General features: G+C 43.8%; 1 protein-coding gene across 2 annotated transcripts in view; it reads left to right on the top strand.

Moving 5' to 3' along the window:
• LOC126235655 (cytochrome P450 9e2-like) overlaps positions 1-22,606 on the top strand; it is a 72,158-nt gene that overhangs the window by 26,710 nt on the left and 22,842 nt on the right. For both annotated transcript variants that reach the window (XM_049944371.1, XM_049944370.1), the window contains exon 6: positions 7,009-7,278. In XM_049944371.1, coding sequence (XP_049800328.1) covers positions 7,009-7,278 — 270 coding nt within the window. The remainder of the gene's footprint in view (positions 1-7,008; positions 7,279-22,606) is intronic.

The raw sequence follows: 22,606 nt of genomic DNA, 5'->3' as shown, positions 1-22,606 counted from the left end.
TTCAACATCTGTTCTTCGCTCCAGCAAGTCGGGTGTGGTTGTGTGTGAGTCCCTCCCGGGCTGCTTTACGCATCGGAAGTTCTTGCCTTACGTCATTACTGATATTTGTACATCTCTTGCGAGTGTCTCTGAGGATTTGTCTCTCGTAAATATCATAGGGTCTTCGTCTTTCTAGCCCTTGGATGCATAACATGGGCCTTTTAGATCCAGCAACGTTTCGTTTTCAAAAAAACATCTTTTATACCTAGCCACGTTTCATTTTCTCAAAAAAAGTATTAAAATATGTATACTGTAGTTTATGTCCAGTGCAGTCATGGGAAAGACAATAGACTTTCTTCATAAAAAGCATTATTTGTTGTAGCACAATTAATTTATTTACATTTTGAATTTAGTAATCCTACACGTCTAACGCGTGACAGGGTCTTTTAGACCCCTCAGCAAACTAAGTGTCTTTCCTAGGTTTATATACCTTTTACCTGAATAGTGCGTTAAAGTAGCTGGATTTCTGATGACAACTATCAGTTAGGCACAGTTATACTCTTTGCTGAGAGGTCAAAGGTATTGTAAAAGCTACAACCGAGTGCTCTTTTGAAGGTAGGTGTATTCCTCATTGTCAATGCCGAAATACTTTCAGATCAGCGTTAGGGTTTTTTTATAAACAGGATAGTAACTTTTATTCTTCATTTATAACATGGACACCACACTATCCGTATCATCTGAAGTCAGCGAAGTGATCGAAATTTTGAATGAACCGTTACTGAGTGACTTGAAGATGAAGCTGTCCTCGATGAAAGTGATAGCAGAGACTAGGACACTGGTGGTCTCCAGGATAATAGGCTCATGTCTTCTAGCGTACCAAGCGAAGCAAACAGTGGTGAATCAGTACAAAATTACTGATTTTCTCATCAGTCATGATGGAATTCAGCAGAGTAAATCACTGCCGCCAATCAACAGTGTCCTCAAAACTCCACCGGCTCCAATGAAAGGTAGCGTAACAAAAGAAACAGGAAATTCTACTCGGAATGAAGGCTCAGTGTCCAGAGAAGTTTTATGATTATTATTTTGGCTTGAAAGACAATTTGACAAGAGTACTTCGTGCGGCCAAAAAGAACAATAGGTGGAATTCAAGAACATAAACATCGAGCTAGAAAACCACATGGAACACCACAAAACGAACTATCATCTACTGCAACATATGTAAGCGAAGAAAACTATTTTGCAGCACTTACGAGTATTTTTATTAACGAAACAACAGATAAAGTGGCACTAAATACTCAAATATTCTTGTTCAGTTTGGAGCAGACGACAAGCTGTTGACCAAAACATCTATGTAATGAAAAATATTATCCATTTGTAGAAGGGCATGATAGGCCTAAACCGGCTAAGGGAACAAAATAAAACATTCAAAAAAGTATTTTTCGCTGGTTACGTCATTCACGAACTGTCAATTCACGACACCATCACTACCGAATCGTGTCATAATGGTATGAGCAACAAACAAAAGAAATGAGGGTTACTTTTTGCCTTTTAGTTCACCTTATAACGTACCTATTAGAATTAAGGTGTATGTAAGGTTTTACTGTGACACATGTGTCTAATGTCACGCGGTTAGTGGAGACAAGATGTCGTATCCGAAGATCAGTGTTTACTGACAGAACGCATATACTCACAGCCTGATCGCTATCGTTCGGGTTACTGCGTACAACAATGACCTAAAGGAAAAAAAATGGTAATAAATTAAAGTTTCACTGTAATTAGCCGAATTTTGAATGCCAGAATTTGGTCTGATTGAATTTAGACTGCAGAATGAGATGGTCGCCAGCTCCAAAACGAGCAAAAACTTATCTTTCGTAAGGGACTGTAATGACTCTAAAAACATGTAGGAAAGTAGCAACTTGACAAAATGCACATGCGTTAGCTTACTTGTAAAAGACACATGTGCCATGAACACAAGAGACAATTTGGAATGTAATGATGTTAGTTACCGTTAGCCATAACCAGTAATCACCAATGACTAGCAACACTTTATGGAAACTGTACTGTGTTATGTAATTCATGATTGTTATCTCTCAAACAACAGCTGAACGTGACAAAAACTGTTCATCACTCTTTACTTATTATTTTGCAAGTGACTGCGTCTTAGATTAATGCCCTAATTACTTTCATTCATGGCAATGGCTATTTTTCGGTACCAAAGTTGCTTAGACGAAGACATAATATCATTTACAAAATACAACATAAAATTCTAAAACTACCTTGACTACAAGGAAGCCAACATACTTCAGCAATTGAAAATGAATTTCAATTAAATCACTTTTAATTTAAGCTAATTATCTGCAGTAGTAGTGCAATACTCTCTGAATCTCTTTAGTTACAACTGCTTTTGAACACAATAAGTGATTGAAAATCAACTGTAAATTTAACCACCTTTGGCTTCTTTTGACTATTTCTTTCACTTGGGACTACCTCAGAATTTATGCTGAAGAAATAAAACCCTTGTGATGGTTAACGACCCGGGCCAATGAAGTTTCTCTGTCTGCATTCTTCATTACTTCCAAAATCTTAGAGTTCTAGAATTTGAGCGCCAAATATATTCCTAAGTTATCTTATGTTCTCCCACAGTCACTCACCTCCGAACCGAGCGAGGTGGCGCAGTGGTTAGCACACTGGACTCGCATTCGGGAGGACGACGGTTCAATCCCGTCTCCAGCCATCCTGATTTAGGTTTTCCGTGATTTCCCTAACTCGTTTCAGGCAAATGCCGGGATGGTTCCTTTGAAAGGGCACGGCCGATTTCCTTCCCCATCCTTCCCTAACCCGAGCTTGCGCTCCGTCTCTAATGACCTCGTTGTCGACGGGACGTTAAAACAACACTAACCTAACCTAACTCACCTCCGACACCTTCCCGTACACAAAATCATCATCAGTAAACAAGCTCAGGTTGCTGCCCGCCCTCTCCGCCAAATCATTTACGCATACAGAGAATAACAGCGGTCTGTCACACTTCCCTTGGGGCACTCCTGACGGTACCCATGCTTCTGATGAACTCTCGCAGTCGAGAACAACATACTCGAGTCTATAACTTAAGAAGTCTTCGAGCCTCTCACATATCTGTGACCTTATTCCATATGCTCGGAACTTCTTTAACAGCTTGCAATGGCGCTACGTGTCAAATGATTTCCAGGAATATAGAAATATGGAATCTGCCTGTTGCCCCTCATCCATAGTTCGCAGTATGTCATGTGAAAATGGGCAAGCCGAGTTTCGAGCGAGCGATGCTTTCTGAAGCACTGCTCATTCGTGAATATAAGATTCTCGGTCTCAAGAAAACGTATTATATTCGAATTGAGAATGTGTTCAAGGATTCTGCAGCAGAACTATGTTAGAGATATTGGTCTGTAATTTTTCGGGTCCGTTATTTTGCCCTTTTTATACGAGCTGTCACCTGCCCTTTATTGCAGTCTCTTCGGACTTTGCGCTGGGCGAGAGATTCGCGGTAAATGCAACCTAAGTTAAGGGGCCAGCGCTTAGTATTCCCCGAAACACCGAAATGGGATTCCATCCGCAGCTGGTGACTTCTTTCTTTTCAACTCTTTCAGTTGTTTCTCTACGCCAATGATGCTTCTTACTATATCGTCCGTACGGGAGTCTCTTCGATGGTCAAACGACTGTATCTTTTGTACGATTCTCCTGCGCGAACGATGTCTTGAATATGAAACATAAAACTTTGGCTTTCGTTTTCCTATCTTCAACCGCGGCACCAGACTGGTCTGTAAATGACAGGATGGAAACCTTAGACCCATTTACCGATTTTACATAGGACCAGAATTTTCTCGGGTTCTCTCCCAGATTTTTTGGTAAGGTATGACGGTGGTAGTTATGATATGCTTCGCGCATAGATCTTTTCACAGACGCATGAATCTCTACCTATATCTGATTCTCGGCATTCACGCGTTCTCTTTTGAACCTAGAGTGCAACAGCCTACAGCCTCTGCTTCCGTATCTCACTATTAAACCATGGTGAGTCTTTTGCGTCCTTAATCCACTTTCTAGGCACATAATTCTCCAGTCCACGATTTACACTCTGTATAAATTTAACCTGTAATTTCTCAACTACTATCGTACTGGAAATAAGTAGTGCCAGTCCATTGTCTAAGTGAGTTGCTGACAACTGCTTACCTGCTCTTTCTAGCAGAAACACTGTCCTAGCATTCTTAAATCATTTATTAACTTCCGTAATCATAGTTGCTATAATGACATAAAGGTCGCGAATCACCGTTTCTATACTGACGTTGTCGATAAGGTCCGGACTGTTTGTTGCTACAAGGTATAAAATATTTGCTTTGCGTGTGGGCTGCTGAACTACCTGCTCAAGACAGTTTTCGGAAAACGTGTTCAAAAGTACTTTGCACGACTGTCTCTTTATACCCACTGCAATGAATCCATAGACATTCCAGTCTATACTGGGTAGAGTAAAGCCGCCTCCAACCAATATTGCGTGATGTGACCGTAGACTTTTCTTTGAATGACTCTAGACGTATCAGCAGAATCAGGTGCCCGGTAACAACATCCAACAATCAGCTTGGTTTTAGCTAGACCTATTATAGGTGACTAGATAACTCCACTGTCACACTCAACTTAGACCTCAATGGAGACAGTATTTTTGTCTGTTGCAATGAACACTCCCCCTTCTATGGCCTCTAAACTGTCTTTCCGATATACGATCCATGACTCGCTAAATATCTGAGCTTTGCACTTGGTATTCCAGCTAGCTCTCAGTCACTAGAATAATTTGAGGGCGAGAACTTTCTTGGAGGGCAGTAAATTCTGTAATTTTGTACGAATACTTCGACAATTTACTGATAAAATTTTGACAGTCAACGTGGTCTACGTGCGTGCCGTTTGGCGTTGTTGATCAGAACACCTCCAACTACCGCCTAACATAAAAGAACCGCGTGCCTTCAGGAAGTACTCTGCTTCCTGAGTAGCTCCTTCCTTTGAGTAGCGCACCGCTGACCTGTCAGGGGAAGTCCTACATTTGCGCACTCCATAATTCATGCCAACAAATTTGCGTCCAAGGCAGTCACAGATTCGAAGAAACGTTTGGTTGAGCCCTTCCACTTGGCTCTAGACCAGGGCTTAACAACTGGCCAGTTTTGAGCGCGAGTACTCGCGTCTGCTCAGGCACGTGCTCGCGAGCAGCTGCAAGGTCGTGGAGTAGGGAGGGAGGGGAGGGAGGGGAACTGCGCGCGCACGTTTGAATAGGGCCGCAGCGTGCCTATTGAATTCGCGCCGACTGTGTAACGTTTAAAGTACTACGATCAGCTCTTGACAGTCACTTCGCTGGTTAAGAATCATGTGAAGTCGCCGTTGTGTAACCCCAACCATGCTTTCGCAGTTCAACCCCCATTGGGAGGAATTGTATCTGTTTACTGAAAAAGATGGTGTTGCAAAATGTTTAGTATGTCACAAAACGCTGAATTCTTTTACGAAATTTAATTTGCAGCGACATTATATGTCGTACCACGCGAAAGACTATGGACGTAGAAACTGTGATTGACCAGATCGTGGACAGAAAGTTATTAATCTTAAAAGGAAGCTATCCGAAGAAGATCTGGACGACGAAGAAAAATCAAGTGAGGCAGCTCTCAGAGTGGGTTACAAAATTGCTTTGCTTTTAGCAAAATCCCTGCGCCCCTTAACTGATAGCGATTTAATAAAAGAATGTTTGGTAGTTGCAGTGGAACACTTGTGTCCATCTCATCAAGTTGAACAGTTTCGGATTGTGCCATTATCTAACATGACCATTATGCATCGCATACAGGACATGGCAGACGACGTCCAGAGCCAGCTTGCAAATATCTGTAAAGATTTTATGGCGTATTCTCTAGCTCTGGACGAAAGTGTTGATATCACTGGAACAGCGCAGCTTGTCATATTTATTAGAGGTGTTAATAGAGATCTTCAGGTGAGGGAGGAGCTCCTCGATGTAGTAGCCATGAAGAACACTACAACCGGAGGTGATATTTTAAGTAGTGTTGAAGAAAGTGTTGAAAATATAGGATTGTCGTGGAATTCTTTAGTTTCAGTGTCTACAGATGGTAGAGGCATACACTAAGCTAATAAAATTATGTGGCACGTGTACATTCTCCTTTATTTGTTTCATTTGTCACAGTAATAATTCGTGAGTGATATCCCTGCAGGTGGCCGCGGATTTACATCGACTGGCGGCAGCTGTTGTGTACCCCACGTGACTCTCCCCACTCTCCGCTCTGGTCCGGTAGTGGGGAGAGCGTGCTCGCGCTGCTCCGTGCTCGCGCCTTGCTGCTCACAGCTTGCTCCGCGAGCACGTATGCTGTGAAGCCCTGCTCTAGACCAAAGGACCCCGATCAACTCTGCACAATGCTGGGAACTGATATTTCTGCTAGCACCCCACGCGAAAGGCTAGAGGCCTTCACCACCTGCGCCAGGAAATCAAAAGTAGTGGTATGGAGTACCCTCCGCCATGTGCCGTACGGAATTTCGATGTAGATGTAGATTCTTCGCAATAGCTTCTCTTCCCTCATCTCTACGACTGCGCGCACTTGCGCCAACTGACTTTACCGACATGCCCAGCGTGTTTACTACAGCGATTTGAGAAAAATGATACTTATCCTATCAATTACATTTTGATAAACACTACTTACTGAAAAAAATTCATTAATAGGTATATTTACAAAAAATGGTTATAAACTCGACAATTCAAGTATCTGAAAAGTATGTGAGGCAATGGGCTGCAGTCTTACAATCTGTCTTCAGTCTCCGACTGTTCGTCGACCCGTCTCCCTCCGATGTTCTGCGCGACCTTTGCGTGACCACGAGTCAGGGTGTTTCCTGGCCCCATCCACCTCACCATCACTTGCAGCGTCTCGCGGAGTCCAATCTGCGTCTCGTTGCTGTCTTCATCAGTGCCAAATGGAAGCTCTGTGCAAGCGCTACTAAGCTGCTGGGTGTAATTCATGTCCGCAGAGACCCTGCGCATGTACGCGCCGCTGCCGTCCCTGGACCGCCAGTGCGTCCGCCCCTACAGGCTGCCGGCGGCGGGGAGGGGGAGCTGTCCAGGGCTGGAGCTGCGGCCCGGAGACGGGATCTGGCTGCCGGTGCACGCCATCCACCACGACGCTCAGTACTTCCCAGATCCCGACCGCTTCGACCCGGAACGCTTCAGTCCGGAGAACAAGCACCTCATCAAACCGTTCACGTACTTTCCGTTCGGCTGTGGACCACGTTTCTGCATTGGTAAGTTTTTTTTTTTTTTTCTGGCTTTCCTGTTTTTATATCTCGTTCGTTTAGATTCAATACGTGACTCCAGAAGCACCATGCCGTGTAACATACGACTGGGGCCGTCTCAGACATGCACAACCGACTCCTACAATTCTGACAGGTGTGTATCAAGACACACAGTGCGAGTTTACCCGTCTAGTAAATTCACCAGACAAATTAATAGTCACTCCTTTAAAAGAGTACGTTGGGCGCTTTGGAGCGCTGTAGATGGTGTAAAAGAGGTACCAGGTCACATGACCTCCCGTCACCGATGTAGGTAATGGCAACGAAATGGTATGTAAGTTCCGCTAGACTGAATGGAATCAGTGCAGTAACATGGCTCGACGTGGCAGATTGGTTGGTTGGGTGATTCGGGTGAGGGAACCAAAGAGTGAGATCGTCGGTCACATCGGAAATGGGAAGGATGGCGAAGGATATCGGCCTTGCCCTTTCACAGGAACCATCCCAGCATTCGCCTGAAGCGATTTTGGGGAAATCACGGAAAACCTAAATCGGGATGGCCGGACGCGGGTTTGAACCGTCGTCCTCCCGAATGCGAGTCAAGTGTGCTAACCACTGCGCCACCTCGCTTTGTGGCAGATTGGCAGAAAGGAATTACCGTATTTGGACCTACCCATGACAATACTGTGGATGACGGTTTCTTCGTGTATCAGAACGGACTGTCCAACACCTTTACAAGGGCTGATGTACCAATCGTAACCACGCGACATGGCCTAAGGACAGTGGTCGTAAGAACACTCCAACCGACTGGAACTTGATACTAGTTACATGTTTCAACCGTGACAATCGGTATCAAACCCAACAGGTAATGCTACTGCCGCTGAACGGGGGTACCTTTCAAGCAGCGGCCACTGTGAAGGGACCTGTATGTAAATCGATGTCTGGAGTCGGGAACCACACAAAAGAGCAATGCTCACATTGCCAAAAAACGTTCCACGTCGTCATCAGGCAAACAGGACAGAACATGTTCGGTAGCTAAAAGGAGGAGTAATATGTAATCCCGACGTCGAATGCATCGATGACCCAATGAGACATTTTATCCACCGTTTATAGAGTGCAGTTCGCGGCGGCGGTGAGTCTATGATGCTTCTGACGTGTTTTTCGTACCAAGACTCGAGCCAGGATTATTCAGGTTAACCAGGATGTCAATTTAACATCGTCCATGATCCGGTGTTACTCTTTTTTCTGCATCTTCATGATGAGCATGCTGCAGACACATCAGTCTTCCAAGATGACAACAGCCACGTTCACAGGGCTGTACGAATACGTTCCTGCTCCGACGAACACTGAGGCATCGCAGCGCCCTTCGAATAACCCGCTCAACGACCCCCATCGTTGTCACACAGACGATGTCTGGCACCATTTGGAACGGTGGCGGGAAGCGTGATGGGTGATGTTGTTATACAATGGAAGTGTTTATTCAAGAGTCGGGCCAACAAAATGAAACAAGTCACCTTATTTGCAAATTACCCTTATCTAGTAGCAAGTATCACTTTGATTTATATAGTGAGACTAAGAGATGGCGGCCGGGGTGGCCGAGCGGTTCTAGGCGCTACAGTCTGGAACCGCACGACCGCTACGGTCGCAGGTTCGAATCCTGCCCTGGGCATGGATGTGTGTGATGTCCTTCGGTTTAAGTAGTTCTAAGTTCTAGGGGACTGATGACCTTAGAAGTTAAGTCCCATAGTGCTCAGAGCCATTTGAACCATTTTGAACTAAGAGATGAATACAGTAAACAGATTCTGAATGATGCAGGTTGCAGTAGGTTTCGGAGATTTTTACCCCCCCCCCTCTCCCCCCCCCCCCCACACACACACACACTCACACACTTCCCTCCAGTACTAAATTGGCGATCCCTTGATGTCTCGACAGGTATCCTATCAACCGATCCCTCCTTCCAGCCAGGTTGTGCCATATTTTTTGTTCTCACCAGTTCTATTCAGTATCTCCTTATCAGTTACGTGATCTACCCATCTAATTTTCATAGCACCACATTTAAATAGCTTTCTGTTCTCTCCTTGTCTAAACTGTTTATAGTCCACGTTTCCCTTCCATAAATGGCTACACTCCCCTAGGAGTACTTTCAAGAAAGTCTTTGTGACACTTAAACCTATATTCGATGTTAAAATATTTCTCTTCTTCAGAAACGTTTTTTCTTGCCATTGCTACTCCACATTTTATATCCTCTCTACTTTGGCCATCATCAGTTATCCTGCTGCCCAAATAGCAAAACTCATCTACTACTTTAAGTGTCTCGTTTCCTAATCTAATTCCTTCAGCATCGCCTGGTCTAGTTCGACTACATTCCATGATCCTTGTTTGGTTACTGAGTGGAAGCTACTCAAATGTGGTGCTGCACAAGAATGCGGAAGATTAGATCGCGTAACTAATGAGCAGGTACTGAATAGAAACGGGTGAGGAAAAAAAATTGTGGCACAAACCAGCTGAAAGGAGGTATCGGATGATAGGGCACATATCGAGACGCTAAAGGATAACCAATTTAGTACCGGATGGAAATGTAGGGGGTAAAAATCCTAGAGGGAGACCAAGAGATGAATACGGTGAAGAGATTCAGAAGGATGTGGGTTGCGGCACTAAGAGACATGCACAGGACAGAGTAGCATGGAAATCTGCATTAAATCAGTCTTCGGCCTGAAGACCACACAACATAATGTGGTGTCACCTGAGGATAACTAATATTTGTCTCGTGTGTTTATTCCGAACTGGGACATTGTAGTACGGTTATCGATTAAGGAAAAAGAAAGTCAAAGATCAACCTGATACTGGCTATTAGATAACGGTAATTCGCAAATAAGGTGAACTGTTTATTTTGCTGGCTCGACTCTTGAATGAATGCATCCAGCATATAATAACATCAACCATGACTACCTACTTCGTTAACAATGCAGGTTAAACTGATTGCACAATATTCAAAAGATAAAAGTGTGCAGCGTGTTCCCGGAAAAAGGGGCTTAACGATAGGCCAAAACGTCGGATCGGAAGATACTGCAAGAATGACGTGGACTAATACCCAAGAACTTTTAGCATCGTCTTCATATGGTACCTTTCCTACTGACGTCTGCAAAGATCGAGCAGGTTTAGTGACAGCCGCTATCCGATCGCTCCTGTAATTTATCCACTTGTTTTACTATGAACCTGTTTCAGTCAGCTGTCCACAGTTAATGTGGTTCACTCTCCGTTCCTTGTTCCCATTGCAGACGATTGACAGCGACGCTGGCACACTGCCCAGGTAAGGCAAGTCACCGACTTTACCCTGTATACTCATAAACAAATACACTATCAAATACACCGGGCTTGCTTTTCCGGTCTGGGCCATCACAGAATTAAACTAAAAGTAACTCCAATTCTCCTGTTCTGACCAAGGTCTTATTATGATTAATATTATTATTGTTTTTGTTGTGGTCTTCAGTCCTGAGACTGGTTTGATGCAGCTCTCCATGCTACTCTATCCTGTGCAAGCTTCTTCATCTCCCAATACTTACTGCAACCTACATCCTTCAGAATCTACTTAGTGTATTCATCTCTTGGTCTCCCTCTGCGATTTTTACCCTCCACACTGCCCTCCAATGCTAAATTTGTGATCTCTTCATGCCTCAGAACGTCTCCTACCAACTGGTCACTTCTTCTTGTCAAGTTGTGCCACGAACTCCTCTTCTCCCCGATTCTATTCAATACCTCCTCATTAGTTATGTGGTGTACCTACCTAATCTTCAGCATTCTTCTGTAGCACCACATTTCGAAAGCTTCTATTCTCTTCTTGTCCAAACTATTTATCGTCCATGTTTCAGTTCCATACATGGCTACACTCCGTAGAAATACTTTCAGAAACGACTTCCTGACACTTAAATCTATACTCGATGTTAACAAATTTCTCTTCTTCAGAAACGCTTTCCTTGCCATTGCCAGTCTACATTTTATATCCTTATATTTTGTTTGCATCACTGCTTTCTCAATATGCAGATTGAATAGCATCTGCGATAGGCTACAACCCTGTCTCACTCCCTTCCCAACCACTGCTTCCCTTTCATGTCCCTCGACTCTTATAACAGCCATCTGGTTTCTGTACAAATTGTAAATAGCCTTTCCCTCCCTGTATTTTACCCCTGCCACCTTTAGAATTTGAAAGAGAGTATTCCAGTCAACATTGTCAAAAGCTTTCTCTAAGTCTACAAATGCTAGAAACGTAGGTTTGCCTTTCCTTAATCTTTCTTCTAAGATAAGTCGTAAGTTCAGTATTGCCTCACGTGTTCCAACATTTCTACGGAATCCAAACTGATCTTCCCCGAGGTCGGCTTCTACCAGTTTTTCCATTCGTCTGTAAAGAATTCGCGTTAGTATTTTGCAGCTGTGACTTATTAAACTGATTGTTCGGTAATTTTCACATCTGTCAACACCTGCTTTCTTTGGGATTGGAATTATTATATTCTTCTTGAAGTCTGAGGGTATTTCGCCTGTCTCATACATCTTGCTCGCCAGATGGTAGAGTTTTGTCGGGACTGGCTCTCCCAAGGCCGTCAGTAGTTCCAATGGAATGTTGTCTACTCCCGGGGCCTTGTTTCGACTCAGGTCTTTCAGAGCTCTGTCAAACTCTTCACGCAGTATCGTATCTCCCATTTCATCTTCATCTACATCCTCTTCCATTTCCATAATATTGTCTTCAACTACATCGCTCTTGTATAGACCCTCTATATACTCCTTCCACCTTTCTGATTTCCCTTCTTTGCTTAGAACTCGGTTTCCATCTGAGCTCTTGATATTCATACAAGTGGTTCTCTTTTCTCCAAAGGTCTCTTTAATTTTCCTGTAGGCGGTATCTATCTTACCCCTAGTGAGATAAGCCTCTACATCCTTACGTTTGTCCTCTAGCCATCCGTGCTTAGCCATTTTGCACTTCCTGTCGATCTCATTTTTGAGACGTTTGTATTCCTTTTTGCCTGCTTCATTTACTGCATTTTTATATTTTCTCCTTTCATCAATTAAATTCAATATTTCTTCTGTTACCCAAGGATTTCTACTAGCCCCTGTATTTTTACCTACTTGATCCTCTGCTGCCTTCACTATTTCATCCCTCAGAGCTACCCATTCTTCTTCTACTGTATTTATTTCCCCCATTCCTGTCAATTGTTCTTTTATGCCCTCACTGAAACTCTGTACAACCTCTGGTTTATTCAGTTTATCCAGGTCCCATCTCCTTAAATTCCCATCTTTTTGCAGTTTCTTCGGTTTTATTCTACAGTTCATGACCAATAGATTGTGGTCAGAGTCCACATCTGCCCCTGGAAATGTCTTACAATATAAAACCTGGTTCCTAAATCTCTGCCTTACCATTATATAATCTATTTGAAACCTTCTAGTATCTCCAAGATTCTTCCATGTATACAACCTTCTTCTATGATTCTTGAACCAAGTGTTAGCTATGATTAAGTTATGCTCTGTGCAAAATTCTACCAGGCGGCTTCCTCTTCCATTTCTCTCCCCCAATCCATAGCCACCCACTATGTTTCCTTCTCTCCCTTTTCTTACTCTCGAATTCCAATCACCCATGACTATTAAACTTGCGTCTCCCTTCACTATCTGAATAATTTCTTTTATCTCATCATACATTTCATCAATTTCTTCATCGTTTGCAGAGCTAGTTGGCATATAAACTTGAACTACTGTAGTAGGCATGGGCTTCGTGTCTATCTTGGCCACAATAATGCGTTCACTATGCTGTTGGTAGTAGCTTACCCGCACTCCTATTTTTTTTATTCATTATTAAACCTACTCCTGCATTACCCCCTATTTGATTTTGTATTTATAACCCTGTATTAACCTGACCAAAAGTCTTGATCCTCCTGCCACCGAACATCACTAATTCCCACTATATCTAACTTCAACCTATCCATTTCCCTCTTAAAATTTTCTTACCTACCAGCCCGATTATTATTAGCTTTATATAAAATTATTCTAAAATAATACACTCCTGGAAATTGAAATAAGAACACCGTGAATTCATTGTCCCAGGAAGGGGAAACTTTATTGACACATTCCTGGGGTCAGATACATCACATGATCATACTGACAGAACCACAGGCACATAGACACAGGCAACAGAGCATGCACAATGTCGCCACTAGTACAGTGTATATCCACCTTTCGCAGCAATGCAGGCTGCTATTCTCCCATGGAGACGATCGTAGAGATGCTGGATGTAGTCCTGTGGAACGGCTTGCCATGCCATTTCCACCTGGCGCCTCAGTTGGACCAGCGTTCGTGCTGGACGTGCAGACCGCGTGAGACGACGCTTCATCCAGTCCCAAACATGCTCAACGGGGGACAGATCCGGAGATCTTGCTGGCCAGGGTAGTTGACTTACACCTTCTAGAGCACGTTGGGTGGCACGGGATACATGCGGACGTGCATTGTCCTGTTGGAACAGCAAGTTCCCTTGCCGGTCTAGGAATGGTAGAACGATGGGTTCGATGACGGTTTGGATGTACCGTGCACTATTCAGTGTCGCCTCGACGATCACCAGTGGTGTACGGCCAGTGTAGGAGATCGCTCCCCACACCATGATGCCGGGTGTTGGCCCTGTGTGCCTCGGTCGTATGCAGTCCTGATTGTGGCGCTCACCTGCACGGCGCCAAACACGCATACGACCATCATTGGCACCAAGGCAGAAGCGACTCTCATCGCTGAAGACGACACGTCTCCATTCGTCCCTCCATTCACGCCTGTCGTGACACCACTGGAGGCGGGCTGCACGATGTTGGGGCGTGAGCGGAAGACGGCCTAACGGTGTGCGGGACCGTAGCCCAGCTTCATGGAGACGGTTGCGAATGGTCCTCGCCGATACCCCAGGAGCAACAGTGTCCCTAATTTGCTGGGAAGTGGCGGTGCGGTCCCCTACGGCACTGCGTAGGATCCTACGGTCTTGGCGTGCATCCGTGCGTCGCTGCGGTCCGGTCCCAGGTCGACGGGCACGTGCACCTTCCGCCGACCACTGGCGACAACATCGATGTACTGTGGAGACCTCACGCCCCATGTGTTGAGCAATTCGGCGGTACGTCCACCCGGCCTCCCGCATGCCCACTATACGCCCTCGCTGAAAGTCCGTCAACTGCACATACGGTTCACGTCCACGCTGTCGCGGCATGCTACCAGTGTTAAAGACTGCGATGGAGCTCCGTATGCCACGGCAAACTGGCTGACACTGACGGCGGCGGTGCACAAATGCTGCGCAGCTAGCGCCATTCGACGGCCAACACCGCGGTTCCTGGTGTGTCCGCTGTGCCGTGCGTGTGATCATTGCTTGTACAGCCCTCTCGCAGTGTCCGGAGCAAGTATGGTGGGTCTGACACACCGGTGTCAATGTGTTCTTTTTTCCATTTCCAGGAGTGTATTTTACTATATTTTTTATAGTTTACATCTGTAAGCAGGAGATGGATATTCTCCAGACTTCTGCTCTTGAAGTCTCTATCAAGCTCTTACCACCAATGAAATCGAAGCTCCATTATAAGTTTCTCGATTTTGAATGATGCGGAGATGTTTTTTGTGATGACTACCTGCCTGGCGGGTGTTCTTAGGAACGAATATTTCTTCTCCACAAATCTCTTCCAGCCTTGTATTTTTATTGACCACAATAACATCAATAGTTTACACTGAGCTTCAAGCATGATCCGCACCCAGTCTATTGGGACATCAGCTACTGAATTTGTGTTAATCAGTCCAATATTCCTATCACAATGCATTAAATAGTATCGTGTAATAGGGGAAGCTACTTTCAATGTCTTCAAAACTATCAGTTCACTCACAAGATAATTAAGAGATCTTAGTACAGTATAATTCTTGTTCTGGCATGAACACAAATCACAAAAGACTTAAAGATGTTTGACTTTCCTGTGCAGTAATTCCGTTATGAAGTGATTTAAAAAGGAAACAACTTCATTGGCGCCTTATCTTCTGGTATTTTTCTTCCACTCTTGAGTTGTTCGAGTTGCTCTTTCATTTGATGTAGTATTTTGTAAGTTGAATGAAATAAATGCCACATAGCCTTAAAACCCCAATAATCCATTTCGAAGCACCTGGTATAACATTGTTTTCTCTGCATACTGTGCACACGTGCATGCATTATTTCCTGTGTCTTCCGTTAGACAGCGATAGTACCAAATATGGCGACTAGTGAACAAAAAGCTTTTTGTCGTTCACAGATTGCAAGGGCTGAATATGTTGTTACAGTGCAATGTGCGTTGTGTATTAAGTTCCATTATAATCCTCGAGGTGACAATAACATCCATAGATTGTATTATTTTGAAGACACTAACTGTCTTTGCAAAAGTAAGAGTGCAGGGCAACCAAGAATGACAAAAGGATGTATCGAACGAGCTGCCTTTCGCGCGCAGCCGCAAGAACCCGACTCGGAGCGCAAGTCGTCAATTAGCAATTTCAGTGCCGTCTGTATCGAGACTTTTAAGGAGAGGCTTAAGCTACGGCCTTACAGTTTACAACTTTAACAGGTCTGGAGCCTACAGACTGCAGTTTGCATGCCAACTTTGCAAACGAAACGTTGCTGCTTGACAATGAAGATTTTCTGGATCGTATCTTCTTCAGTGATGCATCGCCATTACGCTTTGTTGTAAATGTGAACACACACAATTTGCTTATATGGCGGTCAACAAATCCCCACGAGATGATACAATTGCAACGAGACTCCCCTAAATTGGAAGTTTCTTGTGCCATGTCCCAACGGAAAGTTTATCGGCCTTTCCTTTTTTGTAAAGCAACTGTCAGTGGTGTTTCTTAACATGATGCGCTACAACTGTACCTCCTGCCTCAACGGGAAGAACCTGAACCACAGAACTTTATTTGGCAGCAAGCCGGTGCGCCGCCTCACTGCCGTCACTCAACACGCGACTGGTTAAACGACATTGTTTGTAGCCGAGCGCTGGAGTGGCTGGAAGGGGCCGGATGACAGAGCCTGTTTCACACGGACTCCACGTTCACTCGCTCTAACACCATGCGATTTTTACCTTTGGAGATTCATAAAGGATCACATGTATGAGCATCCGCTAGCAGTTGATCGACCCGACTTCAGAAACATCATTGTAGTAGTTGCTGCAACAGTTACTCAAGACACACTGATTTGGGCTTGAGAGGAACTCAAATATCGACTCGATGTGTGTCGGCGGACGAAGGGTGTTCACATTGAATGCTTTTAAGAAAAACTGTATGAGTTGTTCCTTCAATCGATGTATTACTTATAATTGGAAGTTGAATGTAATAAATCCTACAAAGCCTTAAAATCCCGACATTCATTTTGAACCACGCGGTACTAAGATCGTATTAAAAGTGGCATTTTTGCGTTCAGAGTGTTGCAAATTACAAGAAGTTTCATTTAATAAATTATTACTGACAAAGTCTACAGTGTGTTAATATAGATTCAAAAGTTCAAAAAATCGTGTACAAATATCTTTTTCTCCTACAAGGTACAATTCATTTAAATAATTTATTTCAGTCATCTCCTTAGACATCCATAGGCAATACTTATCATCATATATATGTTTGGTCTGCATTTCTTTAAAAATCGTCGATCATATAATTTTGATAAACGGTTAACGGTTGTTATATTATGAAAAAATTAACTGTTTATTTATAAAACTTTCTTACTTTAGTCCCATATTTGTTTCTCGTCACAGAATCTCGTGGCAAGTTGTTTTTCATTTACTGGGATCTCTTCTACATCTAGCTCTGTTCCTTATACATAGTTTTATCACTATGTCATATCTACAAAACGATATTTCTGTGAGAGCAAAAATTAATGATTTGCATAGTTTATCCAATTTATTTTATAATAATAATAATAATAATAATAATAATAATGGTTTATTTGTCCATAATAACTTTTACAGTCGTGGACATAGTCAGTCAGTACATACGTGAAACAATAATAATAGTTTAGCAGTAGAAATAAAGTACATACAACATTAAAAATCCTTGATGGAGTACAAACATTTAGCAATTAACAGCTGCTTTAATTGTATTTTAAATATGTTTCCTTTTGACATTTTTATGGTATTTGGCAGTCAGTTGTAAAAAAATCTTCCAGCAGAAAAAGGATTATGATCGGTTGCTTTTTTATTTCTGAATTTTATGTGGTAATCCTCTTTCTTCCTTGTATTATAACTATCGATATCACTATTTATTATACTGTGCTCCATATTTTCTTTTACAAACAGTATAGTCCTTAGGACATATAATGAATACACTGTTAGTATATCATACATAATGAAGTATTCTCTACAGGACTGACGTTTGCTAATATTCGCTATTATCCTAATTGCTCTCTTCTGGGCTCTAAAAGCCCTATCCATGTATACCGTTGGTGCCCCGCCCCGAATCTCAATACCGTATTGTAGGTGGGAGTGTATAATACCAAAATAGATTTGTCTTAAGATTGGTGACGCTATTATGCTAGAAAGGCGTTTTAGCAGGTAGGTATTACACGAGATTTTTTTACACATGTAGCTGACGTGCCCCTTCCATGTAAGATGTTCATCAACTATAATACCCAGAAATTATGTTTATCAGTTGTTTCAATTGATAACTCTGGCTCAGTATCCACTTGTCTTGATTTGTAATTTAGCATCAACTCCATTAGAATTGTCATTTCCTTATTTAATGCCAATTTATTTTTATATTCTGTGATGAGGCTAGTGTTCTTCATATTATTTTGCACTGCTAGCTGCTTTGTAGGGCGCCAGCTTATGAAGGAGGTGTCGTCGGCATAATTCACAAGGTCTGCATTGTTTGGAATTATTGTATCATTAATGAACACAATGAACAGAAAAGGCCCAATAGTACTTCCCTGAGGGACTCCACAGTTTATAAGATGATTTTACTGTTTGTATAAGTCCCGCGGTTGTATGATACAACTTAACACATTGTCTCCTGTCCGCAAGTTATGATCTTAACAAATCTAATGCCACTCCTTTGACGCCATAAGTTTCCAACTTATGTAGAAGAATGGAGTGATTTACAGTATCAGAAGCCTTAGATAGGTCTAGAAAGGTGCCAATAACTTTGTTTCCATCATCAAGTTTGTTCAATACTGTTTGAATAAATGTGGCTATGGCTGTTATTGTAGACTTGCCCTTCCTGAAATCGTGTTGAGAACTTTTTAATATATTGTACTTAGAGAAAAATGATTCCATTTGATCAAGAAATAGCCTTTCCAACAACTTACTAAGTTCTGATGTCAATGAAATAGGCCTATAATTTTGTACATCAGTAGTTTTTCCCTTTTTATGCACTGGTCTTATTTCAGTGACTTTTAACAAGTCAGGAAATGACCCCTGTCTGAAAGTGCTGTTTATTAAATGTTGCAGTGGCTTTATTAACTCATTACTGCATACTTTCAGAAATTTGGCTGAGATGTCATCCCAGCCACTGGATGTACTTGCTTTTAAGTTGGAAATGGTTCTCAGGATTTTCTGTTCTGTAACACACCTCAGGAAGACAATACTGGGATTTAGCACCTGCGGTGGGACGATCACATCCTCCTTACTAAATTGATCTATGAATCTCTCGCATACTTCTTTTGGGTCACTAAGCAATTTTTCATTGCCCCTTATTATGTTGTTACACAATGCCTTGTCATTCCCCCCACTTTCCTTCTTCACTATATTCCACGCTGTTTTGCTAACATTACAGGTTTGACTCATCTGTTCTGCATACTTCTGTGCCTTTAATGTCTTAAGTGCTTCCCTATAGGTTTTTCTACAGGCTTTGTATTTAGACTGAAAGTACTGGAGTTTGGTGTCTTTAAAAAGAATATATAGATCATTCATGTCATTCTTTATCATCCTTAAACATTTTAAAACTGGTAGCGCTTGTAAGGACTGTCACATAATACAGGGTGAAGCGTCGGTCCAACGAAGAAATAATACATGAATTTACACAATGCACATGTAAGTTTATTGACAATCTGTGTATACATTTTCATCGTACGTCAATACGACCTTCCTTCGTTGAGGAGCAGACATGAGTGTAATCTGAAGCGTGCCTTATCTAATAACCAACGCTGCATCCCTGTTTCGTGCACTTAGAGTCTAAAGATCGCTTTGTTTCGTTCATTCTTCATTCATGTACCCCCAAGCAGAGAAGACAGAGGGTGTCAAATCAGGTGAACGCGATCGCCAAAGTCTTGGTGAACCTTTACCTGTCCATCTGCTGGCGAGTTTTCCATTTACGTATTCATTATGACAGCAAAATGGGGCCGTCCTGTTGGAAAAAAAACATTATGAGCAATGCCTCCTTGTTGAAGTCGTGGTTTCAGGAGTTGCTCCAACATATCCTGGTATATGTTTCCTGTAACTGTTTTTCCGCAAAAATTAATCCAAATAACGCATTCACTTGTGGAGTGCCTATTTTCCGTTCAGTGACAGCGTGTGGTGGCTCGTTATCCCATATGTGGCAGTAACGTTCTCAACCTTTCCGCAAATGTGGAACGTGGTCTCGTTAATTAAGAAAAATCTTTATTCTTCAATATATATGATAATAACAACCCACCACCTTATGCAATTAGTGGGTCCTAATTGATACAATTCAAGGTTAATACTACAGCTTACTTTATGTTAGTTATTTTGCTCTCACTATGGGCACTACTGTTATGTCTTTACTATGTTGTTCTATTTCTACTTATGCTAATCTACTTCTACCTGCAGCGTTACAAACGTGCCAGCGTTGTGTAAACCTACGATGTCGGCCGTGTTCACCGAGCTAGTCCCGGTGAACGTCCCCCTGGCACCGGGCTGGCCGGAGTTGCTGATCGCTGCAGTACTCTGCTAGTGTTGCTATCCTAGCTTGTCCTACATCTAACCTAACTTGACCTAATGTCAAAATCGGTGAGTGTCTGGATCGGTAATAGGGCGCACCCTCCCCCTAATCCCAGACGTGGCGGATTCCAGCCGTGAGGCGGCTGGCCAAGTCCACGCCTCGGCGGAAACGGAACAGGTGCGCGGAGTCAGATCGGTTGTGATGAAGTCTTAATCGTTGTTCCTAAGAAATTCCTTTATCACTTTAAGTGAGATCTCGTTTGCTAGTTTGTTCAGGATTGAAAAATGGTCCTCATGCCTGAGCAGGTGTTACGTGTCGTGGTTGGGTAGCTGGTGGCGTAATCGCGCCGCTACGTCGTCGAAGAGTTGGCACTCATACACCACGTGTTCTGGGGTGCCTGGTGTGGCCCCACAGTCACACGCTGGTGTAGCCCGTTTCCCGAACCGGCATAGGTATGCCGGGTAGGGTCCATGACCTGTGAGGAAGTGCAACAGTCCTCGTGACAGTGTGAAGTATTTTAATTGCAGTCTCTCCATGATATTGCGCAGCAGTTCGTATGTTCTGCGACCATATTCTTCATTGTCCCACTGTTCTTGCCAGAGTTCTTCCCCCCTGCGTTCGATTTCCATTCTGTTTCCCACGTGAATCCCCATTAGATCAATTATCCCTGTTTCCCTTTTTAACCCAATACCACGTCGCTTGCTCTCTGATCTTTATATCGAGCGGACAGAGCCCCATTAATACTGTTAGCGCTCCCCCTGGGGTTGTTCTGTATGCCCCTACTGATCTGAGAAGCATGTTCCGCCGCACTCTTCTCACAGCCATGGCAGGCATGACCCTCGTGAGTCTGTGGGCCCAGACTCCTGACCCATATCCTACGATTGATGTCAGAATGTCGTTGTGATATAGTTTGATTAGTTCTGGTGGCAGGTAGAATCGTTTATGTCCAATCGCTATTAGATTGTTTAGTGTTTCTAATGATTTCTGTATGACAGTGTCAATGTGTGATGTATAAGTCCACCTCTCATCGACGGCTACTCCTAGGTATCGCACCTCATGGCGTCGAAGAATTGGTGAGCCATCTATTCTTACGGTTGGATTCCTGACTAATAGTCCTTTCAGGAGTAACTACGTGGACTTGGTTGGTGAGACCTTCATTTTGGTCATGTGGCACCATGTACTCAGGATTGATATGGCCCTCTCAATTTTTGGCTCCAAGTCTTCGCGGCTGCGGCCGCCAACCAGCAGGAGGAGGTCGTCCACGTAGGCTATGCCCTCTAGCACATCATCGCTGTTTTGTAGGTTGTCCAAGATGGGTTCCATGTTAATATCCCAGAAGAGTGGCCCCAGGACAGATCCCTGTGGACACCCCTTGGTGATCTTTTTACTTATTCTCCCGCTAGGGGACGATAGCCAAACCTCCCTATTCTCACAATAGCTCCTGAGACAGTCATATAGCGATCCCGGGCACTCCTTCTCTCGCAAGCGGGAGAAGAGCGAGGGCCAACACAGGTTGTCAAAGGCGCCACTGATATCCACCATGATGCCGACCACGTATTTGTGCGGGGTTGAGGCACAGACCTCCACAGCCAGGGCGATGGCGTCAGACGCCGATCTCCCGGACCTGAAGCCGAACTGTCTGTCGCTCATCCTGCACAACACTCGGTGTGCTGCCAGTCTGTCTGCCAGCAACTTCTCAAAAAGTTTCCCCAGTGTGTCCAGTAAACAGATGGGCCTGTAAGACTTCGCTTCTTGGGGGTCTTTGTCTGGGCCCTTCGTAATTATTACTACTGTGGCCTTTTTCCATATTTGGGGGAATTTCCCGAGCTGCAAGCACTCGTTGTATAACTTTGTGAGAGGTGCTACCAGTTGGAGGGGCAGGAATTGCACCACCTCTGCAGTGATGCAATCTGGGCCAGGACCCTTGCCTCTTTTAAGGGCTTTTATCTGAGCGGCTACTTCCTCTTCGGAGAAGGGATATACCATGCTGTTGTTCCGGTATTCCTCTTGATCTTGTCTCCGGATTTGTTGTTGTGCCTCAGAGTCGTCATTCTCGCTATCGTCAGGCAGCAGTTCACGGAGGAGGACCTCAGCAGTTTCCTGCCAGGTTTCCGTCATCTTGCCCTGATCCCTGACGGTAGACAGCACCATGGGTGACCTGATCTTTTCCCGTACTAACTTGTACAGCAAGCCCCATGGGTCCGTAGCTAGTTGTGTTTGTACATACTTCTCCCAGCTCTGTAGCCTTGCTGCCTTAAGCTCCTGTTGGAAGTGCTCCTTCGCCTCTCTGTATCTTTGCAACCAGCGTTGCTTTTCCTCCCAGACGACACTCCGCTGGTAGTACCTCCTCGCCCTCCTTACAGACTGGCGCATCTGTCCAAGTTTGGTTGACCATGGTGACGGAGAGGCCGCTACGGCTCTCCTCCTGGTTGGTACGGCAGCTTTC

This window comes from Schistocerca nitens, chromosome 2 (genome assembly GCF_023898315.1).
Source record: "Schistocerca nitens isolate TAMUIC-IGC-003100 chromosome 2, iqSchNite1.1, whole genome shotgun sequence".
Classification (NCBI taxonomy): domain Eukaryota; kingdom Metazoa; phylum Arthropoda; class Insecta; order Orthoptera; family Acrididae; genus Schistocerca; species Schistocerca nitens.
Note: the sequence above shows the minus strand (reverse complement) of the source record. Positions and strands in the feature narration are given on the sequence as shown.